The following is a 21,494-nucleotide window of genomic DNA, read 5'->3' on the forward strand; positions in this document are numbered from 1 at the left end:
AGAATCAAATGAAAGTACTGAGTCACATTTTTATTCTATTTATAATAGTTTCTTTGCTGTCTATAACCTTTTCATTAGCCTTCGCAAACAAGGGGTTAAATTTCAGTGGACTCAGTTCTTCCAAATTTTGGGAGTAATATCTATCCATTCTCACCAAAAGCAGAAAGTCTGGAAACTACCAGAAAATAAAACTCTAGAAACTAGAAACTCTAGAAAATAATCTGTTACTAGGTTAGCTTTCTTATTTGTTAAGTGAACTATAAAGCCTTTAAACCTTTAAATATCTAAAACAATTTTCATAAGAAACTCAGAGAAATTAAGGGAGAAACTGAGAGGGAAACAGTAACTGGATTGTCAGTTGCTTTGTGTTGTTGAGAAAAAAGAGGCAGTTAAAATTGATAACTAATTGCAGCTAATATATTGGACAATATTAAAGTCTGCAAGTCATTAACAAGTCAGGGTTAGGCAGGGGTAATATTTGTTACCTTTCCTCTGAAACTTGATGTCTCTATTCCTGAATATATCATTACTTTGATTCATCAACATTTTTGGACAAGTAACATTAGTAATAAAAGCCATCTAAGTAGTTTGCTATTGTCCTGCTTTTTTTTTTTTTAAATAAAAAAGGTGACTGTATGTTTTACACATGATAGTTTTTTCCATGTTCTTCTGGTTAAAGAGCAGATAGAAAAAAAAAAAACTTAAAACACGGCAAGGCTGTAACATGCCAAAGGTCACATAACCTGTAGGTACAGCCAGATTTCCTAATTATTAATCTATTGAAATATTTTACAGTTCACTAGATTACTAAATCCGGTTATCAATTAATGATGCACCTGACATACACCCTTCTAGTTTCATAAAAATCATCTCATTAGGCTGGGCGTGGTGGCTCACGGCTGTAATCCCAGCAATTTGGGAGGCCCAGGGGGTGCAGATCCCTCGAAACCAGCCTGGGCAACCTGGCGAAACCCCGTCTCTACCAAAAATACAAAAAAAAAAAAAAAAAAAAGCAGGTGCTGGCTGAGGTGGGAGGATCACCGGGGCCCCTGAGTTCAAGGCTGCAGTAAGCTGTGATCGCGCCACTGCACTTCAGCCTGGGCGACAGAGTGAGACCCTTTCTCAAAACGAACACACACAACAACAACACACCAACCCCCAAAACATCTTATTAAACTCTGTGGATCTACGCCATTTAAACCTAATTGTTTCAGGAAATAGTCTAAAAACATTTTTTTGTCCTGGAATGGAATGTGTATGTAGGCTCAGGGAATAACTCAGTTTATCAGGTTCTTGGCTGTTTTTCCACAGGTCCAAAAGGATAAATGGATAAAGTGATGCTGAAATAACTTAGAGAACCCGTATTCCAACGCTTCTATTTTAAAACAGTGAAGCAGTTTTTAAAATAGAAAAGTATCTACAGTTTTGCTTTCAAGCAAACTAGCGTTAACGGAATCATTGTTATTCAAAACTATTTTTGAAGTATCGGTGTACATTAAAAAAAATAATTTTTAAAAAAGAAAGCTGTCGTATTCTGGATTCCGCAACCCCCCCACCCCGCCTCGCCACTCGTCGCCCTCCCTCCACCTCCACCCTCCCATGGCTTAAGTCGCATAGCTGAAAGGATTTTGCTCATTTTTTCCAAAACACTTCACGTCTGGGTAGTAGCCAATCATGGAAAGTTTCAAGCAAATGTTACATTTGGGAGAGGGATGAAGCTTGTCCGGGGCTGCTCTCGGAGGAGTCGCCAGACGCCCTGACCTGGGGGCCAGATGCGAGCTGGGATCGGCTGAGTTCCGACAGCTCGGCCAGACTCAGCCCTGCCAAACCTGCTGACCTCACTGCCCTCGGCTGCGGGGGATCTCGCCCATGAGTCTCCCCAACAGCTCGAATTCCCGGAGTGGAGGAGCCCACTGCTTCATAAATGCGAGAACCCAGAGCCCCTAGTACCCAACTAGGCTAGCCTCGGAGTTGGCACGGCGTGCAGAAAGTGGCTACTGAGCAGCCGGGCCTGGCTCACCCGCTTCACACGTCAGTTTGACTCCTCTCCCCGCCCCCCACCAATCCCCCGCCCTACTCTCCGCGCACCCAGAGCCGAGAGAAATTTGACTGCCCTAATCGCCAATCAAAAGAGAGGTCGAGGATTTGAGCCAATCGCAGCGGGCGAAAGGGGCGGGCCGTCGGCGAGCGCTGAAGGTCTCTAGCCCTCCCCTGCGCTTTAGCCTCAGTGCGGAACCTTAGGCGGAGCGAAGAGAACCGGTCGCGGCAATCCTAGGGCGCAGCAGCAGCAGCAGCAGCACCAGCACCAGCACCCGCATCCGCTGCGGGAGTCCGAGCCGGAACCACACCCACGTAGCTGCCCTTTCCTCTTCTGTCATCTCACCGCCCCACCACAGACCGCGTTCCCCGAGGAAACCGGCCGCCCACGCCCGGAGCATCCTCCCCTGTTGAGCGGGCGCTGACGGACCCGGCGGCATGATGCGGCTGCGAGGCTCGGGGATGCTGCGGGACCTGCTCCTGCGGTCGCCCGCCGGCGTGAGCGCGACTCTGCGGCGGGCACAGCCCTTGGTCACCCTGTGCCGGCGTCCCCGAGGCGGGGGACGGCCGGCCGCGGGCCCGGCTGCCGCCGCGCGACTCCACCCGTGGTGGGGCGGGGGCGGCTGGCCGGCGGAGCCCCTCGCGCGGGGCCTGTCCAGCTCTCCTTCGGAGATCTTGCAGGAGCTGGGCAAGGGGAGCACGCATCCGCAGCCCGGGGTGTCGCCACCCGCTGCCCCGGCGGCGCCCGGCCCCAAAGACGGCCCCGGGGAGACGGACGCGTTTGGCAACAGCGAGGGCAAAGAGCTGGTGGCCTCAGGTGAAAAGTGAGTGTCTCCGCGAGGCGCAGGAGGCCTCGTTCCGTTCGGGGCCCGGGCTCAGGCTGTGTGGGGCCCTGCGGTGGGGCGGGATAGGAGCCGAGGTTCTAGAAAAGAGAAAGAAAGAGGTGCCGGGCGGCCTGCGCCGTCTGCGCCATGTGATTAGGCCCGGCCCCGCCCGCGCCTTCCCCGCCCGCAACCCTCCGCCAGGCCCCCACTTCCCTTCTCCGCCCCCGGCGGGGGTCGCCCTGGTGGGGCCGCGGTGGGGCTTGATGGGCTCGCCTGGCGTCCCCAGCGCCAGAGAGGCCGCTCCCCTGCCCGCGCCGCGTGCTCAGCTCCCTGGCTCGCGGCTGCAGCGCCTGGCCGCCCGCCCCAGCCATTCGTGGGCGATGCTGCACGAACATCTCCACTGAGTGACATTTAGGAGTTGGGTGTTCAGCAGAGCCTTTACCTTCCTGACTTGTCGCTTTTCCTGGCTCGTTTCCGCTCTGCCTGCCCTCCCTTGGTTTCTGCCATCATCCGGTTGGAAGCCAGATGTGACAGAGAGCTCTTTATATTTCTGGAGTGGCTACCTCAGGCACGTGTAGAGCCATCTGGGGCACCGGAAACAATGTTTCAGAAGTGAGATTAGGAGGAATCGGGTCATGTGGCCGAGAAGATGGGGCACGCAGTATAGACCACCTGTTTGCATAAGGGACCAGCTTTGGCTTGTCAGGTCTTCCGTGAGATGGGGAGATTTTTAGAAATAAAAGTTAAATAGCCAAGATGAAATGTGACGTAATACACTAACTCAGTGAAAAATCTGAGTTGAGTAGGTTTTGTGACTTCATTGTGATAGGATGTTGACTCATCCTGTATGTGTATGGCACAGTAGTTTAGTCTTAAAGCAAAATTGGTTTTTCTTAAACAATATGCAAAGCAGTCTCCTATATATTTTTGTCTTGTGTAATACAAATGGACCACTTTGTTTTCCCAAAATGGGTAAAAATTTACCAGTCTGCTTTCATTATACCTTACTCTTTTTCTGGCTTTGTACGCTGACACTCTAACCTGTTTTGCTTCCCTTTTATTTCTGCTGCTATTTCCAGCTCTAGGGTTCCTTAAGTCAAACTGAAAGTGAGAACATTCTTATAATTTCAATCTCACGCCTGCTTGATGTTTTCCTGTAATTGAAGTTGGGACCTTCCAGAAACTTTTCTAAAGTTCTTCTCCCAGACTGAAAAAGATTATTTGAAAAAAATCACTTGATGATGGGCGAAATTTGTGGTATTTTGTGATGTTGGTTTTGTGCCACAAAATAGCGTCCTGACCATGGACAGGTTATTTAATATCTTGGGTTAGATGACTTAAATCCTTTCAAGTTCTAAAAAGCTATACTTCTGTTAAATTTGTACTTCTCTCATATTTTAGGGACTAGAATGATAATTTAATCTCATCTGGGACTCACTTTTACTTTAACATCATCCGGTTTACCAAGCAAGTAACAAGTTTACGTGCAAGTGCCCAAGGTACAGAATTGCAAAATGCAGTCACAACCGTTTAAAAGTTCATCTTAAAGGCTACAAGATGGGAACTGCATTCTAGTAAAATTATGTCTTCAGGTCTGTGTCTGCAGTGGCTCTAGTGCCTCTCTTTTTTTTTCCTCTTTTGTCAAACAGGAAATTGAGTTTCTTCTGTGATTTACTTGTCCAGAAGTTTCTGGTTTCATTGCCTTTTTAATAAAAAATCACCTTTTAGCAATGGCCTCAAGGTTGTGAAGAAAGTATTTTAATTGGTTAAAGTTTCTATTTCCTTAATGATCTGGTTTCCAAATGTAGCTTTCCCTCTTTGGCTCCTTTCATTTTGCCTTTATGTGACAAACATTTCTCTTATCGTGGGAGGTAAGCTCCCAGTTGATCCTGTTATCCTTTCTAATGCTTAGCCTGCAAAGCATAGGTCATCCCTCAATCAGCAGTCCACCTGGTATGCTAGCACTCACTCAGGACTGTGCCAGATTTTATGTAGTATTATTAAAAGAAATAACCATGAGAAAATTAAATTAACATTTTGTAAAAGGCTTAGAACAATATTTGGCGTGTGTTAAATGACACATAACTATTTATTAAATAAATGAGAAAACATTGCTTCTTCATTATTGTAAAGCCTGTTAAAGAGATTGGCCTTGGAATTTCAGGCTTGCACATGAAGGTTTTTAATTTTTTTAGTTTCCATAAAAATGTTTATCTTGAGAAATTGCTATACATCTGTCTTACATGAAACTATGTTAGTTGCAGTGTTTACCTTTTGCTCTGCTGATAAATAAGTTCAGAGTAAATTTAATGCTTAACCACACCAATTTCATCAGTTCACATGGCTGGGATATCTGCGTTTCCTCCTTTCCTTGGTCCTGAGTTTATATTTTATTTACTTTATATTCTGGAAGGAGGTGTGATATAAGCAAGTTACTTTACCTTTTTTTCACAAACTCTTTGAACTAATGTCACTTTAGACTATGCTGTCTCCATTACACAACTTTAGTGTGGTTTAGGACACGAACGTCTTAATATCATATAGAAAAATTTAATGATCTTTGCTCAGTTTTGTCTTTAGTGATCTTATTTAATTTTGTTATGGTTCATTCTGTTATCTTGAAAACCAACTTTGCTTGCCTCTCTTCGTTTTCAAAATTGTTCTCTCTTCTTTCCTAGTTCTTTTTGAATTTCCTCACTGGGTAAACCCTGAGGCTGAGGCCTTTGCCCGTTTCCCACTTGTCTGCCTTCTCAACAGCATATCCCTTCTTTCAGCTTTGACTCTCATCTTTGTGTAGGTAATACTTCACCTCTTAATCTAAAGCTCTGTTCTTAGATTTGTTGCCACATATTCAATGACTTCAAATTTTAAGTCTGTACCCCAATATTCATTCTTTTCTCCAATTCAACCTATTTTGCATACTGTTATGAGATTAATTTTAGAGTTTTAATTTGAAAATAGCACTCTCTTCCAGAAAACCAGCAGGAACTGGAATGAGCATTATATTAAAGTCACAAACTATGTTATGGTTTATGCCAGCACTTGCCCATATGGACATTTTTATCATACTTTTCTCTGTTAAGCTGGTTATACTTATTTCCATAAAGTCCAGAAGTATGTATCCTATCTTAGTGAATGGTCCCTAGGAAGAGTCAGAGGGATAGAGGTAAGGGGCATTATTAAGTTTTTTTATTTGGACATTTTTTAATGAGAAAGGAAAAGAGATACATAACAGAAATTGGGCTGGAAAAATACCAGCGTATGTATGCTGTTAGAAAATAGATAATTCATACAGGATGCAATATTGAAAGTATTCTGTTAAAACAACAATGAGGTCAGTTTCCCCTTCTCAGATTGGCAGATGTTAAATCAAGTAATTGGGAAAATAGGAACTCTAGCATTGCTAGTGGAAGTATAAATTATTAGTTCAGTTACTTTAGGCAGTTTGGTAGTTTCTGTTAAAAACTGCATACCTGTGATGTGGTAGTTGGATGTTTGCACATCTACATGAAGTCGTGGCATTCAGAAATATTTGTAATTACACAAATAAGCATACTTTAAAATATGTTTATATTTAAAAGTAAAAATGCAAGCAAAAATGATTTCAGCTAGCTTTAGTTAGTATGGATTTATGTTTTGATAGTTCAGCTTTATGTTTTGATAGTTCATATATTTAGTAAATGGAAAATGAAGGGCAAAGAAAATCATCGAGGTGTATACTCTGAAAACTGATTTTTTTTTTTGTTTTTGAGATGGAGTCTCGCTCTGTCACACAGGCTGGAGTGCAGTGGTGTGACCTTGGTTCACTGCAACCTCTGCCTCCCGGGTTCAAGCCATTCTCCTGCCTCAGCCTCCCGAGTAGCTGGGATTACAGGCACCCGCCACCACGCCTGGCTAATTTTTGTGTTTTTAGTAGAGATGGGGTTGCACCATGTTGGCTGGGCTGGTCTTGAACTCCTGACCTCAGATGATCTGCCCGCTGTGGCCACCCAAAGTGCTGGGATTACAGGCGTGAGCCACCGCACCCGGCCTGAACATTGAATTTCAAAGTAAGATGAAATGCTTGTGAATTTCAGCGAACATTGAATTGGGTAGATTGAACAATACTAGTAAGGAAGTTGAGTATTTGGCAGATATAAATATTAAGTTTTAGAACTGAATGACAAAACCTCTGTTAAAATAGGGGCACGTGTTTTATGATCCTTCAGTATTGCATTTGGTTTTAATTTTAAAAGTTAACATATTTACAATTCACTTAAGCTAAAATCAAGGTGGAAAGTACGTTTAATTTTTTCCTTTGGGCTTCTCAGGCAGCCCCTTAGTTATTTTTGATTTCTTCATTATTAAAATTTTTTTCTAGGTGATGATTATCAGTGAGTTTTAGTTTTTTTTTTAATTTTATTTTTATTTATTTATTTATTTTTGAGGTGGAGTCTCACTCTGTCACCCAGGTTGGAGTGCAGTGGTGTGATCTCAGCTCAATGCAACCTCTCCCTCCCGGGTTCAAGTCGTTCTCCTGCCTCAGCCCCCCATTTAGCTGGGACTACAGGCACGTGCCACCACACCTGGCTAATTTTTGTATTTTTAGTAAGATGGGAATTTACCATGTCAGCCAGGATGGTCTCGACCTCCTGACCTTGTGATATGCCTGTTTCGGCCTCCCAAATTGCTGGGATTACAGGCGTGAGCCACTGCACCCAGCCCAGTTTTTTGTTTTTTTAAAAGCAAGTGAAAAAGGTACCAATAACTATATGTCCTAACATTTTTGTGACCTAATATTTATATTGAAATGTGCATCAATTAGTCATTGATAACTTTGTCCATGATGTGTAATTAACAAACTCATGCTGTTAATTTATAATTTTATTAATATTTGGATGAAATTCACTGAAAGGACAAGAATTAGATTCTGAGGGGTTTAGTCTCCTGGAGTTTTAGCTGCATATTTCCAGACCTTACTCTTTTATAGAGAAGTCTACCTACCTCAAAGTCAGCTAATCCATGAAATGACTACCAAATAGAATTCAGCCTTTTTTATGAGGCAATGTGTAGGCCAGCTAAAAGGGAGGGGGGGCACTATTTTAGTCCAAAGATAAATGTCACTTTGAAAGAAATTTGCTGAAGATATTTGTGGGTTTCTTTGAGTTTTAAAAAGTTATTTAAAAGAAATCAGGCTGGGCGTGGTGGCTCATGCCCGTAATCCCAGCACTTTGGGAGGCCAAAGCAGGTGGATCACTTGAGGTCAGGAGCTTGAGACCAGCCTGGGCAACATGGTGAAACCCTGTCTCTACTAAAAATACAAAAATTAGCCAGGAGTGGTGGCGGGCACCTGTAATCCCAGCTACTCGGGAGGCTGAGGCAGGAGAATCGCTTGAACCCAGGAGGTGGAGGTTGCAGTGAGCCGAGATCATGCCACTGCCCTCCAGCCTGGGTGACAGAGCGAGACTCTTGTCTCAAAAAAAAAAGAAAGAAAGTAATAGTAAAAGGCTGTACTACTTCCTTCTTGTGATATTTGAAATGAAGAAAAATTATGACTATATAAACTGAAAGCCTAATTATAGAATTTGTGTGAGGGAGCTCAATCATGTTAAATCCTATATAAATTAAGGTTATATTTTATAGTTGCCTGTCTGTGCCTTTTCACCTTTAAGTCATTTGCTAGTAAGAGAAATGCTTAAGAAAGGTGAGTAAACAGATGTATTTATAAAAATAGTTATTAATTACTGATATCTCTAAGTGAGGTACATAGCTTTCACATAGAGATACTGTTACTACAGTTTTACCCTGAAATCTACTCAGGTGCAAAATTGCTTTGGTTATGAAACACGTTACTTGTGAGTCATCACTGCACTTAGTGATTTTCTGACCCCCTACAACGTAGTAGAAGCAAAATGTAAATGTACCTTGACTTCCATTTGGGAGTGTCCTCTGCTTGATATGTTAAATTCATTATAAAGAAATGTTTATAGTAAAAGCATTACTTTCGAAACATGGAACTGTAGATGTTGCATAATGAATAAAACTGATAGCTTTCAGGATTAAGAAATATATTTTTGCCTATTTATTTCTGGTACAGGCTTCTAAAAAAGATTTTTAAAATTGTCTTCTTGATGAGGATATTTTGAGTGACATAGACACGTCCTTCAATTTTTGATGGTAAACTTTCTGAAGAGCAATTTTTAAGCTCTATGAGGAACTTACAAAGTATTCATACCTTTTTAGGAATCTAAGTTCACAAAATAAACTGAAGTGTTAGAAAGATTTATTTCCTATTATTTTTGGTACAGTGTTATGCATACTAGAGAATAATGGAGAAAAACTCATGTTCAACATTAGTGGGATAGTTAAGTAAATTGTGGTACATTCATATGAGGGTCTCTTATTTAGTCATTTAAAATGTTTGCAGATACTTTTTAGGATATAAGGTAATGTTATAACGGCCAAAAGTTAGAATACAGAATTTTCTATGCAGTATGATCTCAAGCTATTTAAAAAGCTCAGAAAAAGTAATAGAAGGAAATACGCCAAAATGACATTAGCAGTTGTGGTTTATGAGAACGGGCATTGTTTTTCCTGCCTCCTTTTGTTACTTTTAAGATTTCCCCCCCATTATAAGTGGGAAACGTCTAAAACAGTAAAAAACATTCCATAGTTTTGAAAATCAAAGGAACCACATCTGTTAAATTTTGAACTTGTAAATCTCTACTGTCTACTCTTCTAATATCCTGATTCTGGTTGTATAAGAACAGTAAGCACCATTACATTGAAAGAAAAGTATGAAAATAGGTTATGTATGAATTTGCACAGCTCCTGTTTATCAGCATTGTCTAATCATATTCACTGGTACCCTCAAACATCAAACTTTAAAAATTTAAAACTATGCTTGATATATCTCCCTAGTAAATGTTACATATTTCTCTGCCATATTAAAACATTGTAATGAATAGAGTTTAACATTTCTTGTTAAACTTATGTGTATTTTAAGGATGCATTATTATACTGCACTGTAATACAGTGATGCTGTAAGACAAGTGCTGGCACACTTTCCCTGGAAGGCCAAATAGTAAATATTTTCAGCTTTTGGGGTTCTCTAGTCACTACTACAACTTCTCAGTTCAGTGGTGGTAGCAAAATAGCTGCAAACAATAGGTAAATAGATGTGGCAGTCTTCCAATAAAACTATTTACAAAAAGAGGAGCTCCCTGCTGTAGTTTGCGTAGCCCTACACTAAAATATATTTATTGTTCAGTTCTCTCATGCCTTGATTGGTTCTCCTTTAACCAGTACTCTTAAGGGTGGGTTTGTTCTTTTGTGGATTTTTGTATCTCGTATCAGTTGACTGTTCTTCATGTCTCTACTTTAGCAATCCTCCTTCACTCTTACCTTCTGTATCCAGTTCTGCTTAGCTTTTTCAAAAAATTGTGGTAAAATATACATAACATAAAAATTACCACTTTAACCATTTTTAAGTTCCATAGTTCAGTGGCATTAAATACTTCTGTTAGTTTTAGAACCCAGATGAATATGCTAATGTGTAAAATAAAAGTATGTAAGTCGTGAGTGAATAAAGTTTATGATCTCACTTTAGTGTAGTGATTTGGAGGACATCTATTTTTAGCAACTCAAAAACTGAGAATTAAGCTTGGGAGTAACTTTAAAGAACATTTAATTCCAGCTCATTTTACATATTATATAAGCTGCCCACAGATATTAAATGACCTAAACAAGTTCAAACAGTATTAGGACTTGTTTTGATTTTTCTTTTTTCATCTATTAGCAGCAAACTAATTCAATTTATAGAGTTAATTTTTTTTAGATTGAAGATTATAAGAGATCTTACAAACCCTTCTCCCCAGCTGCTGCTTTCTTCTCTTCTGTTACATACTCCCTATAGGTTGTTGTTATTCATCTCTACCTGAATACTGCCTTCACAAGGGAGTTCACTCCCTTAGAAGGCAACCCATTCCATTTTCATAGCTGTTTCATTTTTCCTTATGTGTGGCTGAAGTTTTTCATTAACTTCTACCTATATATGTTAGTTATTCTGAACAAGTTGTCTATAGTGGTATCAAAGTGATTGCAGTGACAGAATTCATATAGTATCTGTATTATTCCATCTAGACTGATATATTAAAGGATACTTGGCTGAAGAAATGAGTTATTGGAAAAACTAACAGAGTTGGATGTTATAGACTTGATCTCCCCAGATCCTAGTCTTCCCACCCGAGACAGCCAGACTGCCTTTTGGGTCAAACTTCTGAAGTTGTGCAAACGTATGGACAAATTACCATGAGCTGACAGGGGCAGCCTGACCATTTCCTCACATAAAGTGGCTTTTGTGCTTTTTACTTTGGTGTGCTTTTAAATGAATTTGTGCTATAAAGTCCAGTCAAAACAGCAGCACTATTTGAATATAATCTCATCTTTGCTTTGACAGGATGCAGTTTTATCAAGGCAGACCAGTTTAGTTCTCTTATTTGCATTTTGGTTAGAAATTTATTATTGTTCAAGAATTACAGATATTATTCCTAAAATAGAGCACTAACCGCTGAGAGCATGAGGTGGCAGAGCAGGAAGAGTCTGGAACTGGGAACAAAGGACGAGCTTTGTAGGACTAATTCTGGTCCAGCCACTTAAGATTTATGTGACATTGGACATGCTGCTTGACTTTGATACTCTTAAAACAAAATTTTTTTAAAATTTAAAATTTAAATTAAATTTTTTTTTTTTTTTTTAGAAATGGAATCTTGCTGTGTCACCCAGGCTGGAGTACATTGGTGCCATTATAGCTCACTGCAGCCTTGAACTCCTGGGCTCAAGCAGTCCTCTTGCCTCAGTCTCCCAAGTAGCTGGGACTGTAGGTGCATGCCACCACACTTTTCTAGGACTCTCTTTATCTGTACACTGGGGACAATTAACCCACCTTAATTTACCTCATAGGGTTTTAATATGATAGAAAGTGAGAGTCCTTTTTTAGCAGTAAAGCCTTAAAAGATGTAAGTTTTTATTTTTAAATTCCACCAATGATTAGCCTTGGGGCAAAATCACTTGGATGATAACTAGAATTTGTCAATTTGTTAGACTTAACATTCATTCTAATGTGCTGTTTTACTATATGGTCAGCCACCATCAGTTCAACTTTCCATCTAACAGGTTTGTTAATCTGCCAGTTTGCTGGTGTTGATAGACAGTTGTTATCAGTCAGCTAACTATAAATTCAAAATGATACACTGATTTTAAAATAACCCTAAATTATCATCTGAATGATCATTATTCTTAAATGAAGGCATAAAGACTAGCAAATCCTTTTGTATTGTGTTATTATTAGGCCTCATTTTTTTTAAATCCCACTTGAAAAGACAGTTTTTCATTGTCTCATAGGTTTACCATACTATACTATGTGTTTTAAGAGTTATGCGAAAAAAAAATTAAGAAAGACTTGACCCCAGCCTTGAAGCTTTATAGTTTGGGGAGGTTAGGTAATATGAAATGTTATTTAACAAAATAAGACCGTACAGTTGGTTTCAATTATTTTCCTCTGTTCATTTTGTAGTTCTTAGTAAGGATTTTTTTTTTATTTTCTTCCTTTCATTTGATAGTTTTTTATTTATAAGATTTTTGAACTGATGAAGATGAGTTTGCCTTGTTGCTCCTAATTACAGATTAGAAACCTTCTTGATTTCCCCTACCCATTAAGGCAAAATTAAATACTTCATCTGTACTTGCTAATAAAATACTTTTTGAAAAACACTTCTACCATAGTATTTGTCTCATGGCTTTAGTCATATTTCTCCTAGACCACAACCTTACTTTAGGGATCTTTATTGCTATTGCTTGGCATATAATAAGTGGTACAAGAAAAGGACAAAACTTAGTGATACCAGAGAATGCTAAAGAGTATAGAGAATCTGGTGGGGGCAAAGTCCTGTGAAACAATTGAAATGATCATTGATAGCTTAAGATTTAGGGAGAGGAAGGTTTTACACAGAAGGCATGATAGGTTAAAAAAAAAAAAAAGATGAGATAGCACTTATTTACAGGTCATTGAGTCTAGTCAATTACATTGGGGAATTATAAGGATTAAGTTAGGAATAAATAGTGTAAAACTAATTTATAGAGAACTGCATACCAGACTGAGGAGTATGAATTCCCCCTTTGGTATGGGGAAACTAATTTGGTCAGTGGGGTAAGCAAAGACAGTTCCTCTTTTCATGTTGCAGAAGTTGGCCCTGCATTTAAACTTAATGTAGATTTTGGAAGGTAGTCTCCTCATTTACCTCAGATATATATATTCAGAATATATATATTCTCAACACTAAAAAATTAAGTATTCATATAATAGCCTATAGGTAGAAACAGGCACCTTAATTCACACATTCTGTGCTCTAGCTGTTTTTTGTTCTTTATAAACACTTAGTGAATGCTTACTTTCATCCCTTTGGTCTGTTTGCCAGAAATCTTTTTCTGTTGCCATGTTTCCAGCTCTTACCCATCTTTCAGGTTTAGCTCAGATTCCACCTCATCTAAAAAAAAGCTTGACCTTATTAGACCACAGCGAAGTAGTTTTCCAAAGTCTGGATGTCATAGATCTATTCTTGTAATTCCTCATTTTATGTACATGTCTCCTACTTCTTCTAGACTGTAAATGATGTCTAACATGATGTCATACATGGCATGGGATTTTTCTTCTTTTTCATTAAGAAATTATTTTTTAAGACAGTTAAAGGCTAAAGTAGGGGAAGGAATGGGTAAAAGAAGAAACAATATGATGGTAAGATGATCTTAAAGGCAGCATTTAGAAAGGAAACGAGAGAGACAGTATAAGTTGGAGAAGAAGTAAAAAGGTGAGAAATAAGGATTTTCCTTCAGATTATCTTCTGTTATATCCTATTTGAATTGCTGAATATCATAACCATTTTATGTTTTTCTCTTCAAGGGAATCTGGAGGATTCATTTGGGTTATTAATAATTGTTGATGATAAGATTTGAAAGATTGCTATAATCCTATTTGTCATTAAAACTTAAATACTTCTCTCAAGGATTTCCTAGTTACTATATAGTTACTGAAAGCTATAGTTTTTAGCTTTTGAATTTTAATGAAAAATACATTATTGTGAGGAATTACCTGAAAGAATTAATTTAGGGAGAGAAAAGGGGGGTTAAGGCATGAATGATCTTGAGTAGTTTCTGCTTTGTGGAAAGTTTGAGGAGAATATTTGAGTATGTTTGTTCGCCAGACTGTTGAAGCGAATTCATTCTCAGATCAAAATCTGAGGTTTCAAATGCTGAGATAGGTAGGAATTTCTTTTTATCAGTTTTGACAGCTTATTTTGTGAGCTTATTTTTTAGGGCTGGCTTAAATTCTTTCCCCTATAGATAAAAATTAATTTCTTGTTTAAAAGCAAGTAAACATTTGTCTTTTTTTGCTAGCTATGGCAATAACGTGGTCATTTTAATTTTTTTTCACTATGTGCCATAAGCTAAAAAAGTGTATATTTTACGTTATTTACATAGCTTTTAGGCAAAGCAAATACCATTTACTTGTGTGATAAATACATAGAAAGCTTATTCTGCAGTTTTTTAAAGTGACAAACTACCACTATCTGAAGTTTATTTGACCAACCATTTGCTGTAAATAATTGGTATGTTATTATCCACTGATTTTTTGACAGCTGGTTCAGTTTTTTCTTTGAATATTAGGTGGTGAGTATTGTTAAGCTGTGTTTAATGGTATTAGGTCAGGATAAGACCTAGAAAACTTGTTTGTACCTTATAAAAGTAATAACAAGCTAGTAAGTTAGAGAGCCAGTATAATGTAGCAGTAGTTTGGATTCAGAAAAATCCTTCTTTGCCATTGTGTAACCTTGGAAAGCTTCTTAACCTCTGAGCCTCTGTTTCCTAATCTGTGAAATGGGGACAGAGGTAGTCATTTTTTTGAACAAATAACAAATTTGTTGAGCTTCTAAGTATGTACCAGAAATCATACTATGTTTTGGATAACAGTAGTACCTCTGTCATAAGATCCTTGGAGGATTAAGTTAGAATGCATGTAAAACACTTAGCACAGTGTGTAGAATATAAGTAAGTGATCAATATATTGTAGTTATTATTACTAAAACATCCCAAATGTATTTTTTTTGGAGACAGTCTCGCTCTGTTACCCAGGCTGGAGTGTGGTGGCGTGATCTTGGCTCACTGCAACCTCCACCTCCCGGGTTCAAGCTATTCTCCTGCCTCAGCCTCCCAAGTAGCCGGGATTCAGGCGCCTGCCACAACGTCTGGCTAGTTTTTCTATTTTTAGTAGAGATGGGGTTTCACCATGTTGGCCAGGCTGATCTCGAACTCCTGACCTCAAGTGATCCTCCTGCCTCAGCCTCCCAAAGTGCTGGGATTATACGCGTGAGCCACCACGCCCAGCTTCAAATGCATTTTTAAAAGTTGTCTAAGAGCAAAAACAGTTTCAGGGAATAATTATGTATCAGGATATGTCATTAAATATTTTAATGATAAAGCTATGTGTTTTTAAAAAACATTTGTGTGACATTCAGTGTTTAAAAGTTTGGTTAATCATAGCATCTTAGTGTTACACTAGTTTAGTTAATTAAGATTTTTAATGCATACTTATTGGTAACGTTTTTCTTTTAATAGTCTTTATGATTTGTAGAATTTGATGTATACAGTCTTGCCTTGTCCTTCTGTATATGTTAAGAGATTGGTTCCAGGTCCCCCACAGCTCAAGTCTCTTATGTAAAATGGCATAATATTTGCCTATAACCTACATATACCCTCCCATATATTTTAAATCATCTCTAGATTACTTATAATACCTAATAAAATGTAAATGCTATGTAAATAGGTCTTATACTATCTTTTGAATGTATGTCTTTAATTTTTTTTCTGAATTTTTTTTATCCGTGTTGGTTGAATCTATGGATGCAAAGGGCTGACTAGGATATGTAAACCTAGATCACTTTAGAAATAATAACTACAACTACTGTCAGTGGAGTCTTACTCTCTGCCAGACGTGTTCTAAAGATATTGAATGTATTGAGTCAACTGATCCTCACCACAACCCTATGAGGGAGGCACTGTTTTATTCCCTTTCTCAGATGAGGAAACTGGATCACAGAAAGGTTAATTAATTTACCCAAGGTTACACAACTATAGTATTACAGCCAGGATTCAAGAACTTGTGCACTTGATCTTAACTACTGCCTAGTAGTTAATTGCTGTCTCTCCCAGATTTTATAATCAGGTTAACTATTTGAATAATATGTAAATACAGTCATCATATTTAGAAAACCCCCAAAACAACTGAACAGTGTGTTGAGTCTTATCGGAACGTTTGCTGAGCTCTATAATTTGTATTGGGTGATTGTACTGGGGTGTATAGGAAGGCATCATCATAACGGATGGCTGGGCATTAGCACAACTAGAGTTGATGATCAGGGTTTCAAAACCTGGGATTAAAAAATGTGTTAATGATTTTTTTTTCTACTTGTTTTTCAGTGTGGTTTATAGTGGTACTGATTTGATTTTGGTAAATCAACATTTATTATGACTGTAGTCTTGAGTATATCAGCTCAGCTGTAGTCTAGTTTAGTGGTTATTTAACAATGGATTTAGTTAAAAATCCATTAGAATGTTCATACAGGATTAATTTTGTATTCTTTCTACCTCTTTAGTAAAATAAAACAGGGTCTGTTACCTAGCTTGGAAGATTTGCTGTTCTATACAATTGCGGAAGGACAAGAGAAAATACCTGTTCATAAATTTATTACAGTAAGTTTTTATATTTTTCTATCTTAACTTAAAAAAATCAATAATAATAAATATATACAGTATTATTGAAATATAGTCTTAAAGGTCGTCTGACGTGTAGATTCTGACTGACACTATTTCTCTTATTATGTTTTCAAATTTTTATCATGCTCATTTCAAGGTAATCAGTGAAAGAAAAAGAAAGAAACAATGAGAAACTTGTCCAGAAAGTGGGTAATAGTGACACTAAGATGCCATATTCATGTTCAAGTGTTGGGCAGAAGTTTTTATATACAGGAATAAAATCTTATAGTTGGTATAAGCATATACATTATTTGCACTATATATTTACAAACTCTTATTTTTTTAAAAACAGGCACTCAAATCTACAGGATTGCGAACGTCTGATCCCAGGTTGAAAGAGTGTATGGATATGTTAAGATTAACTCTTCAAACAACGTCAGATGGTGTCATGCTAGACAAAGATCTTTTTAAAAAGTAAAAGTTTCTGCCAAACCTTTAATGGTGATTTGCTATGCTATACGGTGATTCTGCTTTTAAAACAAAATTGCATCTTTGAAGGCCACTGCTTCCTGTGTAATGGAAAAAGGGGATTTGTAAACAACATTTGTTTGAAGAACTTGGTACACATTAGGTTCTATAATACACCGGGCTAAGAGTATTCTTTCTTTAAATCTGTTCTAAGCAAATTTAGCCACCGATGTTTCCAGTTTACAGTACTTGGAGATTGCATTCAGTTTGAGTAGAGCACATCCTTTGTCCTGTCATTGCTTATATTGATCCCCAATTCATCTGCATGACTTGCACGCTTTCTCAGCATGGTCTCTAGTTCTTTTCCACAAGGTGATTTAGGTGACATCATAAAATGAGAGGGCTTCAGACAGACCTGTGTTCCTCACATTTACATACCTGCATTGTCTGCTCCTCTCCTCTCTTCAGACATATTAATACATAGGCTTTTGGCTGTTTTCATTTTCTTCAAAACAGTAAAGAACTAAAGGCAACTTTGGAGATTAAAGCCTTGATTTGGTTGAATGAGAATTTTTACTTTGATGTTCCCGTATTTGCATATATTTATTATTTATCTTCATTAATGTGTTTCTATTAGTTTGATTACTTAAAGATTTAATGGACACGTGTGTAATGGATCCCAAAGAATCAAGTAGTATTTTAAACTACTACTATTTAAGTAGAAACCAATCTAAAACTGTAAATACTACTATAAGACATTGGCTTTTTCCAGACATGGATCCAAAAAATTTCTGCATCTACTTTGAAAGTTTGTTATGTATGGATGTATTTACTTTTGTTTTATCTTCTTTTGGGGGTTGGGTGATTTGTTCTAGATGTCTCATGGAGTATGAAGTCATCTGAAGGTATAAGTATTTAACTGTGGTTCTCTGAAGTTTCCTGGCATGCTGTGAAGCACTGCTGACAGCTTGGGTTAAGATCTTATCTTTTCACGAGGAGGTTCTTGTTTCTGTTAACTTAGCTGACCTTAAAGTGTAGACTTTAGGTCCGTGTTGCAGTTGGTATTAGGAATTTTGACTTCCAGAACCTGCTTTTTAAGAGACAGAAAAACATCATTTCTAAATTTATTTGTGTCTTTGCGGTAAGGATTATTTTTCGTGTTCATGAACTGTCTGCACAATAGTCTGATTAAAGTGCTTTCTGTGGGCATTATTTTGTTGTATCTGTGAATGAAGTTGTTAGAGTAATGGTAGGTAGATCTGTTGATAATCAGTAGGGGAACTGCTTTGGAATTTTAAGTGGAAGCAGTATTTTACACTTTTTTTTTTTTTTTTTTAAGAGACGGAGTCTCATTCTGTCGCCCAGGCTGGAGTGTAGTGACATGATCTTGGCTCACTACAACCTCTGCCTCCCGGGTTCAAGTGATTCTCCCACCTCAATTCCCAAGTATCTGGGATTAAGGCCTGCCACCACGCCTGGCTTTTTTGTATTTTTAGTGAGACGGGGTTTCACCACGTTGGCCAGGCTGGTCTCGAACTCCTGACCTCAGGTGATCCATCCGCCTCGGCCTCCTAAAGTTACACGCTTTTAATGCTTGAAAAAATATTTATGTTTTGTAAACATGTTGTTATGTTTAAATATGAAATTAAAAACAATTTAAATCCTCTGATTATTAAGCCAGGGAACTGCAAACATTAAATTTTCTGCCTGCAATTATATTAAGAGATAGTAATTATTGTTTTAAACACTAATCCAATTTTTAAAAATCTATGCTTGTAATACAGGCAGTTTCCAACTTGACAAATGTTTTATGGTCTATATGAGCAACCAGTAGAAAAGTACAAGTCTCTAGGGCATAATTATTTCTCTCTTTATTCTTAGAATGAGGTGGTTCAAAACCTCCAACTGTTAACCTTTTAATAGCTTTCAGTCACCTGGAAAGGTGATTGCTTCAGAGTTGTTCTTTTCTCTGTTTTCAAATATAAGAAGTTACCTAGTTAGTGTTGCCAGAAATAAACTTCTCCCTTTCATGCAGCTAGGGAGGAGATGTTAAAACATGGGATTCATTTTTCCCCAGAGAAATAATTTATAAAGGTGGGTAGGTTTGGTTGAAGCAGTGTGTTAAAATACATTGTAGATTAATATTTTTAGACTTTTTCGGTAATCTGAGAAACAACTATTATGTGTGACTTTTTTTAACTTGGGAAAATACGTTCTAAGCATACTTTTTGGAGTAAAACCTGTTCGAAAGTTGGAGACTGCCTGTACCCAGCTTGATAGTCAATTGTTTTTAATGCTAGTAAATCTTAACACTAATAGAAGTAAAAATATTTGTGTTGAAAACGAATCCTTTCTTTATTCATGCATTTTTAACTTTATAGGTATTAAAACTTTCTTTGTATGATCATAATTTTTTGATCTTTTTGTTTTGCAAGAAAGTGAATGGTAGCCTTTCATTTGTATGTTTGATTTTCTTAAAAATTTCATATTTATTATGTTATTTTACAAATGAAAAATTATTTGTGAGAAATGTTTTGTCAATCATTGTGCATTAGTTTTTAGTTATAAACACTTAAGGAAAGAAAATGATTATTCCCAGCTTACAGATAAGAAAACTGAACAAAGGACAGAGATAGATATAACTTGCTGAAAAGCATAAGCACCTCCTCAGAGTTCATTTTATATGACTTCTCATTTCTTAGTTAGACTCATGGTATCTATATTAAAATAACTCCCAAGAAAAACCTTACTGTTTGGAATGGTGATCAGTATGCAGTTAGATACTCTCCTGAGAGGCAAAATTGTCTTTGTCAGCCTGTTAATATTACCAGTGAAGGCTGTTGGAACAGCTTTACCAGCACCTTCTGCTAGAGCAGAACATTCGTAGTTTCACTGAGTGTATAATTTTGTTAATTATAAATCCTTTTTTTTTTTTTTTTTTGAGATGGAGTTTTGCTCTTGTTGCCCAGGCTGGAGTGCAATGGCGCGATCTTGGCTCACCGCAACCTCCGCCTCCCAGGTTCAAGCAATTCTCCTGCCTCAGCCTCCCGAGTAGCTGGGATTACAGGCATGCACCACCACGCCCGGCTAATTTTGTATTTTTAGTAGAGACAGGGTTTCTCCATGTTGAGGCTGGTCTCGAACTCCTGACCTCAGGTGATCTGCCTGCCTCAGCCTCCCAAAGTGCTGGGATTATAGGCGTGAGCCACCGTGCCTGGCTAATTACAAATTCTTTTAAAGGTACTGATTAAAATAGTTAAATGGTAGTAGGTTAATAATTTAAATTTGTTCAGCAGCTCTCATTTTTGCATTTATAACTTCTTGAAAAATGAGGAAGTACATTTGATTTGTTGTAGATATAAATACTGGTTTAAGATCAGGAATTCTATTTTTCTTTCCTCTGAGAAGGGTGTTCTTTGATGTACATCTCTTGCAACTCTGATACTTGGAAGTTGGATTTTAGAAGCTATTTGAAACGTTAAAAATATTAAAATAATGGTAATACTTTTGAGATTAACATTGAAACTATCTGAAAATGATTGTTTATTGAAGTAAATATTTCTTAGCTCTGGGGTGTCAATACTATATAAGTTATGGAAATTAGGACTATAATTTTTTTAATGTTGTAATAGGGGGATCCTTATGACTGAAACAATAGTCGTTTCTATTAGGATTTTATTTTTAAACTGTTAATTTTATATTGAACAAATGAGTATATATTATTCTGAATTCTTATTAATAGTTAAACTGTGAAACCTGGCTTTTAGCTTTAATTTGGTTTCATCTAGAACAACTTGAATTAAAATATTGAGATTTAAAAATTTCTCATTTATTACAGACTAAACAAGAAATACTGAGAGTATCTTACTCTTAAGATTTATTATAGTTGGTATTATGGCTTAACAGCGTGTTTAGCAAGTCTTCCTTTGTTAATTAAATATTAATTAAATATTCTATTACTGCATTATAGAGACTTAAGAAGCTCAGAATATACAATTGGCTGTAATCTATTTGCAAAACTTTTTAAAGGCTACGTTAATATACTGATTTTCTGGCTTAAATTCTTTTTAGCAAAAAGCAGAATACAGTTCAAATTATTAGATTTCAGAATATCATGCTCTCCCATCCACTTGGTTTACTATATTTTTAAAATACTTTTTTAACAGTGAAACATTTTTATTCTGCATTATATTTACATATCTTACATTAAATAGCATATTGTAATATAACATTTTTGGTGACTCAAATAATGTAAAATTAATTATTACACTACTTCATATGAAATTTTATTTCAAATTAGAGATTATTTTTACAAGCATATCAACAGACATTTCATTTAAGACATCAATTAATCTGACTAAACAAAGTTGATATAATTAA

At 37.5% G+C, this 21,494-nt stretch overlaps 1 protein-coding gene across 2 annotated transcripts in view; it reads left to right on the forward strand.

Moving 5' to 3' along the window:
* The first annotated feature begins 2,179 nt into the window (after positions 1-2,179).
* GLS (glutaminase) overlaps positions 2,180-21,494 on the forward strand; it is an 84,979-nt gene continuing 65,664 nt past the window's right edge. The window contains exons 1-3 of one of the 2 annotated variants that reach the window (XM_034954699.3): positions 2,180-2,861; positions 16,547-16,643; positions 16,999-17,120. In XM_034954699.3, the coding sequence (XP_034810590.1) occupies positions 2,476-2,861; positions 16,547-16,643; positions 16,999-17,120 (605 nt within the window). In that variant the 5' untranslated portion in view covers positions 2,180-2,475. The remainder of the gene's footprint in view (positions 2,862-16,546; positions 16,644-16,998; positions 17,121-21,494) is intronic. The other variant, XM_008950618.4, reaches the window with a different exon arrangement.

Source organism: Pan paniscus, chromosome 13, assembly GCF_029289425.2.
Source record: "Pan paniscus chromosome 13, NHGRI_mPanPan1-v2.0_pri, whole genome shotgun sequence".
Classification (NCBI taxonomy): domain Eukaryota; kingdom Metazoa; phylum Chordata; class Mammalia; order Primates; family Hominidae; genus Pan; species Pan paniscus.